At 54.7% G+C, this 14,022-nt stretch overlaps 1 protein-coding gene across 1 annotated transcript; it reads left to right on the top strand.

The window, feature by feature from the left end:
• The first annotated feature begins 10,003 nt into the window (after positions 1-10,003).
• On the top strand, positions 10,004-13,984 carry Ndufb7 (NADH:ubiquinone oxidoreductase subunit B7). Its single transcript, XM_076848010.2, has 3 exons — positions 10,004-10,190; positions 13,423-13,591; positions 13,807-13,984. The coding sequence occupies exons 1-3, from the start codon at positions 10,079-10,081 to the stop codon at positions 13,928-13,930; spliced, it is 405 nt and encodes a 134-aa protein (XP_076704125.1). The 5' UTR covers positions 10,004-10,078; the 3' UTR covers positions 13,931-13,984.
• The last annotated feature ends 38 nt before the right edge of the window (positions 13,985-14,022 follow it).

Genomic DNA, 14,022 nt, shown 5'->3' on the forward strand with positions numbered 1-14,022 from the left:
CCTGCTCGGCCCCTCTCAGTTCCCCTTTCTTTAAAAGTCAAATGCATGCAAATCCGTCTTGAGAGGAGCCCCTGCGACCCCGTGCCTAAGCTGCTCTCTCTCCCCAGTTCAGATCTCCCAGGACGGTGACCATGGCCCCACAGCTGGGCGCAGACAGAGCTCCAAGGCCAGGTGGAAAGTGGTCAATCTCCCCCCTCCTTGGACCTCTGACGTAAACAGGAGGGGCAATAAGCCAGTCAGGGGACACCGGGATGAGCCAGAAAAGGCTTGTTACACTTTATTCTCAATAGTGACCGCGTCGGCACTCGATAGTGACCTGGAGGTGGTGATGTTCCAGCCAGACGTGGAAATGACAGGGGCTAAGTGCTCCCACATTCCATAACGAAGTGCTAGGACCCTGCACCAGCGATCTACAGCTGTGTCCTAAGTCACCCAAAACTTAGTGACTTAAGGCAACCATACGCATGTGCCATCTCAGTTTTTGTGACTTGGGGATCCAGCGCAGCTCAGCTGGGTGGCTCTGACTTGTCGTCTTTTGTAGGATGCAGTCTAAACGTAGCCCAGATGCCTGTGTTCATTAGGTGCTGGTCACAGGAGCCGTGGGATCAGCTGAGTGCCCCCTCCCCAGCAGCTGGACGCACAAAGAAAAGACCAAAGGCTGCGTCCCTCAGCTGTGGAGAAGAAAGGGATTTCAGACATTTGCAGAAAAATGCGTGGACCTGGGAGGTCTCCCAGCAGGAGGAACAAGCCAGACACAGAAGGAGGAACACCTCTCCTTCTCTCTCAAAGGCAGAAGCTAAAAAAGTCAACCTGAAAGTGGCTCAGGGATTTCTAGAGATGCAGAAGGTGTGGGGCGAGGGGAGGGTGGAAAGGAGGCGGGGTGTGCTCAGCGGGTGCTGGGTGCAGGCGCGGAAATACCAGGCGGAACCTCCGCCGTATACACAATTCATACGTCTTAATAAATTTTTTTCAAAAATTTTGAATCTAAAAATAAATGAACAGCTACTTTGAAAGGGACCTCTAAGATAAAGCCTTAGTTGGGATCCCTGGGAAAAAGGCATGATGTGACATTCCATAAAACTTTCCTATAATGTCCAATGAATTCATGGTATATATTCTATAGTCAATAACTAGAACTAGTCCCTTTTTTTTTTTTCCTGTGCTGGGAATGGAGCGGGGCCATGTGCATGCTAAGCAAGCACACACTACCACTGAGCTGCAGCCTCAGCCCCAATAAATAGAACTTTAAATAGGACTTTTAATTAAAAATAAAAGATGTCTCCTGGAGCAGCCTTTACCTGAAAGCCTGACATACTGGAGATCTGCCTCTAGGTACTCCCCCCCCCAAAAAAAAGTGGCTTAAACACAATGGAATTTATGTTCCACTAAGAGTCTCGATATAAACAACCTGGTCTCCTGATGGAAAGTCTCCCCCAGCACGTGGGGACGGGGTGGCCCCAGAGGGGCAGCAGATCAGCTCTGCTTTCCACTGACAGCGCACCCCAGGGGCTGGGCTTTCCCCCATGGTGGGCCTAATGCCACAGGCCTCCCCACCTGCCTCAGGGGTGCATGTGCCCATTCTATGGGTGGGGTGGGGGAGGAGAGGCTTGTCTGAGACGGAAGAGCCTATCTGCTCGGCCAACCTGCTAAGCACCGCAGAGCACCAGGCTCCAGATGGACATGGACATGTCCAGGGGTCAGGCAAACGGGTCAGAGGACGGGCTGATGGCATCTCCGCACATCAAGGGAGCTCACTGAGGCAGCTGGGCCTGGAGCAAGGCCAGCCCAAGAAAGGCTAGTGGTCCTACTGTGTCAAGACGGTGGACGCACGGCCGATGCCATCCCTCTGGACCCGGCGCCCAGTAGGTATTCGGGGACTGGTGGTGGAATCCAGGCACATCCCCTGAGTCTAACATAAGGCTTTGGACCCTGGAGAACCCCAGCTCTGCCCGATTCACGCCCTGTGACCTCCGAGGAGTAGAGCAACATCTCTGGTTGTCGGTCTCCCAACATGTCCAATCTGTTCGTTCCTCCCTTCAACAGATATGCATCGACCACCTGCTAAGTATGAAGCTGGGTGCTAGGCACCAAGGATTCATCCAATAAACAACAACGAAATCCCTACCGTCAGAGCGGTCACCGGTGGAAAGAAAGGGAGTAAAATAAATTACTACGTAGTTCAGTGAGGGAGCATTTTTCTCACATGCACAAGGCTGTGTTTCATCCTCAGCGCTGCAAATAAACGAATAAACAAACGAGCCAAATATCTTCAGAAAGTCGCGTCAGTCATACACAGAAGAAGAAGAAAGAAGAAAGCAGGAGAAGGAAATTGGGGGTACACGGGGGTCTCGATAAAAAGAACAATCACAGAATCGAAGTCATGCCAAGCATAACTTCATAAACAAAAATAACTGGAAATCAGGGAGAGCCTGGGAAGGGGCAAAGGGGGGGCGGGGAGGGGCCATGGGGTAGGAAAGACGGTGGATCCGGACGGACATCATCTCCCCAGGCGCGGGTGTGACCGCTCGGCGTGTCTACCCCGTGTCCAGTCAGAGCGTTGAAATGTTGCGCTCCACTCGTGTGCGATGAATCGAAGTGCATTCTGCTGTCACGGGCAACTCAGTAGAACAAATAAAAAATCTTTAAAAAGCTGGACATCAGCGACAGTGAGATCTGGGAAGTCCCCCGCTATCTGTAGATTAAACGACACCCACGGGTCAGAGAGAGCTCAGAAGTGAAATTCGAGATATACTGAAATTGAATGGAAGTGAAAACATGTGGACGGCAAGGCTGGGTGGTGGTTCAGTGGGGGGTCCCGGGTGTGACCCCAGCGTGTGTGTTTGTGTAAATACCTCGCAGCTCAAGCAGCACCAGCAGGAAGACGGATGCCACGGCGGTGGTCTGAAGGTATGTGTCCCTCCATGTGTCCCATGCTTTGTGGTGATACTAAGAGGTGGGGCTTTGGGGGACGTGATCAGGCCGTGAGGGTTCTGGGCTCATGGACGGGATTAATGCCCTTATGGACAAGGGTACGGAGAGCTGCCTGGCCTGCCACCTCTGTGGCCATGGGAGTGCAAAGCATTGATCCCTCTGGGGGGTGGAGACAGGGCGCCCTCACTGGAAGCAGAGAAGATGCCCTCCCCAGACCCAAGTAAAACCTCCTGTGCCTCCTGCTCGGATTTCCAGGCTCCAGAACCGTGGGAAAGAAATTTCTTTGTTGTAAATGATCCAATCTCAGGCATTTTGTTATAGCAGCATGAATGGACTAAGATGAGATGCTTACATTTGTAAAAGCCGTCAGGTGCAATCGCGCCAGCGCTCGCGTCTCCCAAGGGCGGGGAAGCGCAGAGCTACGGGTGGCTGCCGTCTCCCATAGCATGCAGGCACCTCAAAAATAAAAATAAAATTTTTAAACACCCAAAATGGGTCCCAGTGGCAGACGCCAGCATTGGCCAGCCCCAGGATAGCCCACATTCGTCAATTTAGGTTTTTGAAAGGGCAGAATATGCTGGCGGTGGGGGTCTAGTTACAGACCCCATAGGGAATAGTGTCTAAAGCCTTGCTTTCGTCCCCAAAGAGCAGGTGAGTCACAGCCCACCCGATCTGACTATTTGATTAGGATGCAGAGAGAGGCTCAGCCGGTTTACTAGCTCAGTTTAAATCGCCCAAACAATTTCAGAAAGTAATAATGAAAACAAAAAATTTAAATGACACTTTACTTTTCCGGAGCAGAACACTTGTGGAATTTCAACATCCACATTAGCTTCACAGTAAGTCATAAAGAGCGTGCTCATGAGGAGGGCGACCCTGAAACCCTGCACACTTTGTCAACTACCCTAAAACATCCCAGCGCGGCCTCCGTTTATGGCCCCTGTCCTCGCTGGAGCCCTGTGCTGGGTTCCCAAATCTGACCATTCCAACAACCTAAGAAAAACAGCGAAGAGAGGGCGCACGCACCCAGAGGTGCCTTTTCAAACTCCGTGATGGCTCCCCCACCCTAAGGACCCGTGGAAAGAGAGCGAGCCTCTGGAATTCTTCATTCTTATCTAGGGCACACACAGGGGAGGTTCCGTGGAACATTCTATCCCCAAAAGGGCAAAGGGGGGGATTACAAAGGGACAGGTGAGTGTCACTCAGCCCCAGCGGGTGACGCCTGCGCCTGGAGCCACGCCTTGCCATCCCAGCTGGGGTGACGCCCAGGTGACTGCGATCTGGGACAGCTGAAGGCGGTAGTCGCTCAGAACCTGGCGCATCGGGACTTAAAGGCGCTGCATTTAGGGCAGCTCCCGACAGTCCGGAAATTCTTGCTGGCCTCTAAAGAAACAGAAGAGGAGGGGAGTCTCCTAGAGGAAGGGGCTTGGAGGCTGTGCCCAGTCCCCGTGGAGAGCACCCCCTGGTCTCGGGTCCAGAATCATCAGTGAGACCTTCCAAAACAGCCTTACTTGGAATTTCAAGATGTCCCTTCTCATATTCCGGAACCCAATTTTTCCTTCTTAACAGTTACCACTATTTTGTTGCCATCAGACATTCCGTTTAGGTCACTTCTTAATCTTATTATTTTTGGGGGGATGGGGGGACTCACTGGGGATTGATCCCAGGGGTGCTTGACCACTGAGCCCCGTCCCCAGCCCTTTTTACATTTTATTTAGAGACAGGGTCTCACTGAGTTGCTCAGGGCCCCGCTAAGTTGCTGAGGCTGGTCTTGAACTTGAGATCCTCCTGCCTCAGCCTCCCATGTTGCTGGGATTACAGGGGTGGCTACCACACCTGGCTTTCCTGATTTTATTCACTGCCTGTCTCCCCACCCCCCGTTAGGAGCTCTGCTCTGCGAAGGCAGGGATCTGTGTCTGTCCTGTTCACTGCGTGTTACTGCCTGCCATGTGGTAATGTGGTGCTCAGAGCACGTTTCTTGAATGAATGAGTGACCGTCCTGCCTGCCAAGTCCTGGTTAAGATGACCCCCAAAGTCAGACCCCTTCAGGCTCACGTGTCTTTCAAATGCCAGCCAGGCTGGGTGCAGGGGTGCACATCTGTAACCCCCATGACTCAGGAGGCCGAGGCAGGAGGATCGCAATTCAAGACCAGCCTCAGCAACTTGGCAAGACCGTGTCTCAGCTTGAAATTTTTTGAAGGCCGGGATGTAGTTCGGTGGCACAGCGCTTGTCCAGCTGGTATGAGATGCTGGGTTCAACCCCCCCCCCCCCCCCCGTACCACAAAATCAGTATCAAAATGTCACCAGCCACTCTCCGGGAGACCGCAATCCCCAGGCATCCTCAGAGCCTGGATTAGAGGCGAGTGTTCACCCCGAAGACAGAAGCCAATTTTCCCCCAGGGGCTTACCCTAGACCTGAAAACCCAGAGCATCCCATCTCCCACCCAGCAGACCGTGCAGAGGTGCAGACATCACCCAGAATTTCCATCCCCACCCCCGGGTCCACCTGAGGTTCTTGGGCTTTGGCCACAGAATACTAATAGACCCGGGGGACGGGCGCAGGGGGAGGGACCGGCGGCAGAGGAGGAAGGAGGGGCAGGGAGCCCCAGGCAAGAAACCAGGCACCTGGGGGAGCAGCATGGGGCACAGGAAGCTCCCCTTGTCGGGTGACTGATAGAGGAAAAAACAGGAAGAGCCTGTCTGGTGGGTGACAGAGACCCCACCCCTTCCCACGGGCGCACACACTGCTTTATGTCACCCTGCCATAACACCGTCACCTTCTCATCCCCAACCCTGGGTAAGCACGCGCTGGCTGAAACTCTTGAGCCCTGGGGCCTCGGGAACAAGGAGCCCCAGGCCCGCCTCCAGGGTCTTCCTGGCTGGGACCCCTTATGCCTCCATGGTGAGGGCTGCTCATCGTAGCACCTTGTCTGGCTTTCCAGTTAGACAATGTCTACTTGGAGAGTGACCTTCTAGTTACAGGGTGGCAGTAAGAGCGAGCACATATCGGGCACCTACTAGGTGCCAGGCAGTGCGAACTTTTCATGCGACCGTCTGACTGATCCCCCCAGATGCCCTCTTCATTTATTCATTTGGGGTTTTTTTGAACAGATATTCAACCCCTTCACTTTGTCCTTTTTTGTTGTTGTTGCTATGATGGAATACCTGAGACTGTGTAGCTTATAAAGAAGAAAGTTTTATTTAGATCATGGTTTCAGAGGCCAGAGGCTGGGGTGTCCAAGGGCATGATATCCACAACTGGGGAGGGCTTTTTGGCTCCATCATATCATGGCAGAGGGTACCCATGGTGAGAGGAACCAGCGCACCAGAGAGAGCTTGTTTTTCCAAACAAAGTCATTCCCTCCATTCACGAGGGTTCCTCCCCAAAACTAAATCACCTCTAGCTGAGGGTGGGTGGCATATGCCTGTCGTCCCAGCAGCTCTGGAGGCTGAGGCAGGAGGATCGCGAGTTCAAGGCCAGCCTCAGCAACTTAATGAGGCCCTGAGCAACTGGGTGAGACCCTGTCTCAAAATAAAAAATGAAAAGGGCTGGGGAGGTGGCTCAGTGGTCGAGAGCCCCTGAGTTCAATGCCAGGTTTCCCCCCCAAAAAAAAAAAAATTCTTTTAAATCACCTCTAAAGGCTTCCGTCTCTTCACTACCATGACCACGACTTTGGGGATTGAGTTTCCAACAGATGAAATTTGGGGACACACTTAAATCCCAGCCTACGTCTGTGGGCCTGCCCCATGCTAGGTGAGGAAGGAATAAGTCAGTCAACAAGACGGACAAAATCTGCTCCTGAGACTGACAAAATAACACAAGATCAACGAGTCAGATGGGTTCCGTTTAGACGGTGATGAATGTTAAGAAGAAAAATCAAACCATGAACAGGGTGGGGGCGCCGGGGGTTGCTGTCCCGGAACACTAGGAGGTGGGTTTCTAAGAGAGGAAGTCACTTCTGGCAGTGGCGAAGGAAGTGGGACCTTAATTTGCCTTTGTGGATTTCCTCCCAGCTTTGATCTCTGGATGATCCACTAAAGCACAGAGAAAAAGAAGTCAGTGGGGAGGGGGGGACACCCAGAACCCGGCAGGGCTGCCTGGGACAGCTGTGCAACCCGTGCACTGCACAACTCCAGGAGCGCCATCCACAAAGACCACGGTAGGAAGGCTGCACCCCCAGGGTCAGGAAGATCTAGCCCAGCGATTCTCGTGAGGTGGTCCCCAGACCAGCAACCTCACCATGACCTGAGAATACGCTAGAAATACAGATTCTGGGGGCCCACCCCTGACCTCCTGATGGACCGAGTCCAGCTCTTATTCCACATGAAACAGAACCATGGGAGGGTTCTGTTTCGCGATGGCAAGAGGTGGTGGTGCCTCCGATGGGGTTGGTGGCCATGGAGAGGACAGGGAGAGTCACATTCTGCACAGACGTTAACAGTACAGCCAATTTGCTGATGGCTCCTGCTATGACGGACTACGTCACCACTGTCCCAAAGCAATGGGGCCGAGTGACCATGGACTGAAACCAGGAAGAAAAATAAACCTTTCATCTTTATAAGCTGATTGTCTCAGGCGTTTTGTCAGAGTGACACAAAGCTGACCAACACAGTGGGTAAGAAGAAGAACGCACTTAACTGATGTCACAAGCCCAGTACTGTTAGAAAGTACTTAACACACTTTGTCCAACACTGTTGTGACTGAGCTACGCCATTAACAGACCAAACACATCTGTGTCCTTCCAGAGTCAGATGTATTGAATAACAACAAATCCGCCGAGTACACTTCTTTCAGCAGTTGCCATTCACCAAATACTTGTGGATCCCCTGTTGTCATAGCGGAGCAATTACCGGTTCTTTTATTCCAGTCTGAACTACTAATATCTGTAAGGCTCAAGTCACACAGCACACTTCACACCACTTAGATAGATAAAATTACACATATACATGATACAGGAAACTCACAGGTTCCGGAGACTGAACAGAGAGCAAAGGCACAGAGCAGATACACATGCAAAGACTCAGTGTAGGTGATCTAGAAAGATCAGGAACCAGCCCAAGAACTACGCAGAGCTGTCAAAGTGCAGGAACTTGTGGGGTGTGGTGGCGCAGGCCTGTCATCCCAGAAGCTGGGGAGGCTGAGGCAGGAGGATCGCAAGTTCAAAGCCAGCCTCAGCGACAGCAAGGCCCTAAGCAGCTCAGTGTCTCTAAATAAAAAGGCTCCGTGGTTAAGCACCCTTGGGTTCAATTCCGAATACAAAACAAAACAAAAAAAAAAGTGCAGGAACCCAATCTAGTCTAGGCCAAGGTCCTGATGGGTGGCAGTCTCAGGGAGTCAGCCTGAAGGGCCAGCTTGGAGTGGACCGGTGTGGTCATCACCAGTAGGAGAAACCGCACTCTGCTGAAGCCCAACGACAGAGAATCGGAGGCGCATCGCTGTGGTGACTTTGTTGGGCAAGGCTCCTGACAAGTGACCAGGTGACCAGGTCAGGGTGCCGCCACATCCCGTCTTGGGGTACGCCTCCTGTTATGGGTCTCGGGAGAGGGGTTGCTTCACTGGGTGTCCAGGCATCTGTGTGCTTCTGATTAACTGGCTAAGTCACAGGTGGTCGTTTTATTAGGACATTTCATTTATCCCTTCGTGCCCTGTGATGGGGCCGGGCAGATGGTGGCTGTCCCCTGCACAGACAGGGCGCGGGGCCACCCCACCTCAGCACTGACACTCAGAATGGAGTGACTGGCGCAGGCTGCGCACCTTGGGGGCTCCGGGCTGCCCCCCCCTCCCGTGGTCTCCTCTAGCATCCAAACGTCGCCAGTCTGGCTGTGCCACTGCCCAGGACCAAGTCCCAAGCCTGGACGCTGCTTTGGAGGGTGAGAGGACTGACCCACCGCAGTTGAAGTCAGAAAAAGGACAAATGCCCATGGTGTTAGTTTACTGGTGTCACCAAGCGCCCCAACCCGGTGGCTGTAAAAAAAAACAACAGGTGTCCGGTGTGACAGTTCTGGGGTGTTGGGGGCGCCCCCTGTGTGGAGGCTCTGGGGAGCCGCCTTGCGCCTCCCCACCCTGGCGGCTGCCTGTGACCTTGGCTGGGACACCCCGCTCGGCCTCAGCCTCCTCGGGATGCGGGTCCTTCCCGGGTGGTCACCGCCAACCTTCGTCCTCTGCCACGGACCCGCCGCTGGGCCAGGATGACCTCCGCGTGGGTATGACCTCATGTTAACTTCAGTGCAAAGACCCTATTTCCAAAGAAGGTCACCATTCAGGGGCTGCTTCCTCAGGGTTAGGACTTCATCTGGATTTTGGAGGACACGATGCAATCCGCAAAACCTCGCTAAATAAGATCTTCCCGAGCTTTCGAGGCTGCTGGGTTTGGGTTTGCAGTGCTGAATGGAACCCAGCACTAGGGTGACTGTGCTTATTTTAATTTGACTTTATTTCATTAACAAATTTCTTTTAAATAACTTAATTTAAATTTTTGATATTCTGCCGGGAGCCATGGCATATGCCTGTCATCCCAGCAGCTCGGGAGGCTGAGGCAGGAGGATGGCGAATTCCAAGCAGCCTCAGCAACAGCGAGGCGCTAAGCAACTCAGTGAGACCCTGTCTCTAAATAAAACACAATGGTCGAGTGCCCCTGAATTCAATCCCTGGTACCAAAAAAAAAAAAAAAAATGAAATAAAATAAAATTCTGGGCGGCGGTGCAGCTCCGTGGCAGAGCACTGTACCCAGCCTGGGAAGGCCCTAGGTTCCAACTCCAGCAACACAAAAAACAAAAGTCATATTTTTTTATATTCATGAATGATATAATCAGGATTGTTACTTCTTAATCCAAAGAGAAATTCTAATGTTTTAGAATAAAAGCTTCTTTCTGGAAAATATGAAATGCAATTTTCATTTATGCTCTAGAATCAGGCTCAACCGCCCCTCCAGGGTCCGACCATGTCCAGCGAGCCGGAGCCACCCTGTCCTTCTTCTTTCAGACCGCCAGGTGGCGCTCGCCAGTCAGGAAGTCCTCCGAGGGTTCCTCTCTAGGATCCCCGCTGCGGCCTGGGCGACCCGGAAGTCCTGGGTGGGGAAGAAGGCAGTGCTTCCGGGTAGGACTGAGGTGACCCCGGCCGGCGCTGCAATCTGCGGCGGAGTAGACATGGGGGCGCACCTGGCCCGGCGCTACCTGGGCGATGCCTCCGTGGAGCCCGACCCTCTGAAGATGCCCACCTTCCCGCCCCAGTACGGCTTCCCGGAGCGCAAGGAGCGCGGTAAGGCCCAGTGCGCAGGCGCGGCTGGCGGGAGTGGGGCGCGGACGCGGGACCCAGGCAACTCAGAATCCTCTGCGCGGACCTGGCCTCCGTGCGAGGAAGTCCCAGGCGCCGGTGACCCTGCAGAGTGTCGGGCATTCCAGGAAGGGGACCGGCTCGAGCAAAGGCCCGGGAACAAAAGAGAGGCTGCCAGAGCTGGCCTTTGTCCTGGGGGCAGCGGGGAGCCTTGAGAAGGCTTGTCAGGGAGGGGACACGTCCTTTGTACCCCCGTGCAGCTGTCGCTCCTGTTCAGGTTTGCACAGACGACGCAGGGCGGGCTCGCGCCGGCACGGGGACCTCTGCGCGGCTCGCTGGGGTTCTGCGGTGCCGGGGCTGCGAGCAGGGCCCGGCGCGGGCGGGCAGGTCGGCCGCGGAGCTCGCCCGGCGCGCACTGCTTTTGATACGTAGTAATATCACAGTCGTGTGGAGGCCAGCTCTGGACCGAGTCCCAAATTGGGCACCGCGGAGATGCATCGGAGACTAGAGATGCAGGCGCCGTGTTCAGTGACCTCCCAGCCCGGGAGGGAAGACGGCGGGACCAGGCAGATCTTGGGGGGCACAGTTGGCGGGTATCCGAGCAGGCTTAGGAGGCGGTGGGTAGAAGATGAGAAGGGGATGAGTAGGAGGTGACCGGGGAGAGTCACGGAGAGGACAGAGCCCATGCTACTGAGCAGAGGAGGGACACAGACTGCTGTCTAGAGGTTGCTGTGACTGCTGAGTGTTCGTCCACTTGGGGTCAGAGAACCTCCAAGTATTAGGGGTAAAGAAAGGTCTGTGTCTGAGAGAATGTTGGAGGGTGACCCCTTCTCCAGGTGGTCCTAAAGTCGCATCTGAGCCTGCATTCCCCGTGCACCTACTTCCCAAACACCAGGGCCCCCTGTGCCTTTCTCTTGCTGGCCAAAACCGTGGTGGGGGCGGCAGCCCCTTTCCTTGGCATCTACCCCTGTGCCCGCAGAACATGATTGGGTGGGGGCTGCTGACGGCCTCCTGGGTGCTCCTCCAGTGGCTCGTTGATGTTGCCTGGCATTCCTGACACATCCCGGGACTGTCACTGTCTCTTCCTCCCTCCTAGGCCATTTTATATCCTCTTATTGAGAAAACAAGCCACCAAAAAGGGGCTCTCTCGGGCTCGCTGCCCCCATTCGCCCTCAGGCTCCTCCTCACCTAAGCCCCCACTACAGATGAGCCCTTTATGGCCCCCATTCCATCTGCCCAGTCTCAAGGAGTCTCCTTCAGCCAGCCTCCCTCTCCAACACTAGTTTTCCCCTCATTGTTCCCCATTGTTGTACAACCCCCTGGCCCCACCTCCCCCTCTCCCCCTGCCACTTCACTTAAGGGCTCTGTCAAGCCCTCCTGAGGACTCTTGTCACCAAGCCCCGTCGTCGGTGCCCACTTCTTACCTAACCTTCACCACTGACACCTCCTGGAAGACCCTCCTTACCTGGCCTCCAAGACTCAACCTCGCTGGGAGCTTCTACGCTGAATTCCTCTTGGCCTCCCCTTGGTGCCCCAAGGCTCAGGCCTTGTCCACCACTGCTTGAGATGAAGTGTGGGTCTCCACCAGTGTCCTGGCTTCAAGTGTCTTCTGCATGCCAGGGCTCCTGAGTTTTGTTTCCGGGGCTTTAGCCTACACTCCCCGTCACAGCCCACTGCTGATGTTGACGGCGTCCTGCCACCTGGCCTCTCACCACAAGCTCTTTACACCTGTTTTCTGAACACTCTGCTCCCGTGTACCCAACACTCCCTCTTTTTTTGTCTCCTTCATCCTTACCGTTGCCAGACAGTCTGTGACACTGTGTCCTATCTGACTCCCTCCAAGGACAGGGACTTGTCTGTCATGTCCCCTGCTGTGTACCCATGAATACACCATGCATGCAGCAGGTACCCCATAAGGCCTTGCTGGCTGATTATAAGTTCCAAACACAGGAGGAGTCGGATTGCTCTCTAAGCCCCAAGTGTAGGTGTCTCGGCGGGGGGATATAGGTAGATAGCTGGGCCTGGGGCTAGAAGATGTATGCGGTTAGGGGACCAGATGGGGTTCCTTAACATAAAGGATGGCAGTTGAAGCCATGGATAAGGACCCACTCTAATCTGTGAATGGCTCTCAGGAAACAAACAGTTAATGTTTGGGTTTGGGGCCGCCTAGAAATGGGCAGAAACCCAGGGAAGGTGCAGAGGAACAGAGAGAAAGGGAGGAAGCCAGCTGAGCTGGGAGCCGCCTGGCATGATGGAGTAGAAGCCAAAAGAGGCAGAATGCAGGACAGGAGGGCCGAGGGGGAGAGAATTGTGGCTGGGAAGCAGAGGGAGAAGCCAGCCTGAACTTGATACGTGGCCTCATTGTGGTGTGGGTGGAGGGAGCCAAGCCCAAGACAGGCAGAGGTGAGGAGGGTACTCAGCAAGGAGGCCAGGGACACAGGGTCACCAGCCACTGTGAGCACAGGCTAGGGTACACAGCCACAATTCCTCTTGGCCCCCATCAGCCTCCTGAAGGTTGATTTCCCCTGGGGTCAGTTTTGCCAAGGGAGTGGGATACCACGACCAAAGGATAGTCCAGCTTTCTTGAGGTCTGAGCCTAAGTACCGTTCATTATTAGCAGCTTCAGTCAACCACAGACCATATGTGACAGTGTGAAGCTCCATCACCTGTTGCTGTCTTAGTTTGTATAAGTACATTCTGATGTTCACACAGTGATGAAATCACCTAATGATGCATGTCTGAGAACTGTCCTTGTCATTGAGTGATATGGCTAGTCATTGGCTCAGGGAACTTCCATGCTGGAGGTTGTAAATCCTTTGTTTAGGAGGAAGGTGACAGTGGACATACCGATGGCCAGTGCAGAGCTGGGATTCCGCTCTGCAGCCCTACCCCACACTGGGAAGGGGCCAGGGGAGCGCTGGGGGAAGCTTTTCTGAGCCCCAGTCTGCAGCGGGGGCTGTTTGAAGGGTTATGACATCACTGGGGAGGGGAGGCAGGACCCAGTGCTGTTGATGAGGAGGTGGGGGTGAACGCGCCACCCCTCTCCTGTCGGGCCTCAGTGCCAGGGTTACCTTTGGACACACAGGGAAAAGACACTTCAAGGGATGGCTGTAATGCTTCTCCATCAGCATGCCACCATGTCCTCAGTGGGGACTGTCCCTGGAGTAGGGGCACGGGCGGGCTGTCCACCTGTGCTGAGCCCTGCCGCTCCCCTCAGTGATGGTGGCCACACAGCAGGAGATGAACGAGGCACAGCTGACGCTGCAGCAGCGCGACTACTGCGCCCACTACCTCATCAAGCTGCTCAAGTGCAAGCGCGACAGCTTCCCCAACTTCCTGGGCTGCAAGCACGAGCAGCACGACTGGGACTACTGCGAGCACCTCGAGTGAGCCCCCCACCCCACCCCAGGCACCACTAGCCCATGCCTCAGCTGGCCCAGGCCAGCAGGGGGGACTGGGGGGCGGCTCCAGGTTGGGCAGGTGGCTGGAACCACCTGGGGTGTCACCGGCCAGCACCAAACAGAGGAATGAGCTCCCTCCTGAGATCAGAGCCAGGGACAGGGGAGTCCCGCCCAGAGCTGAGACCCTTCTCTCCCCTCAGCTACGTGAAGCGCATGAAGGAGTTTGAACGGGAGCGGCGGCTGCTCCAGCGGAAGAAGCGGCGGGAACAGAGGGAGGCCCGTTTGGCCAAAGCCCAGGAATCTGCAGTGGACCCGGCTCTGTAGGTCACCCACCATCCTCTGGACCAGTCCAAGAAATAAAAGCCTCCAGGCCCCTGAGCCACGCCTCGCAGTGTGTCTGGTGTCCCCAAGCCCCA

Source organism: Callospermophilus lateralis, chromosome 1, assembly GCF_048772815.1.
Source record: "Callospermophilus lateralis isolate mCalLat2 chromosome 1, mCalLat2.hap1, whole genome shotgun sequence".
Taxonomy (NCBI): Eukaryota; Metazoa; Chordata; class Mammalia; order Rodentia; family Sciuridae; genus Callospermophilus; species Callospermophilus lateralis.

Excerpts from the sequence above, each read along its gene's own strand:
- Ndufb7 (XM_076848010.2), top strand. The coding sequence starts at position 10,079 with ATGGGGGCGCACCTGGCCCGGCGCTACCTGGGCGATGCCTCCGTGGAG. Across the intron at positions 10,191-13,422 it reads CCCGGAGCGCAAGGAGCGCG|TGATGGTGGCCACACAGCAG; the intron begins GTAAGGCCCAGT and ends CGCTCCCCTCAG. Across the intron at positions 13,592-13,806 it reads GACTACTGCGAGCACCTCGA|CTACGTGAAGCGCATGAAGG; the intron begins GTGAGCCCCCCA and ends CTCTCCCCTCAG.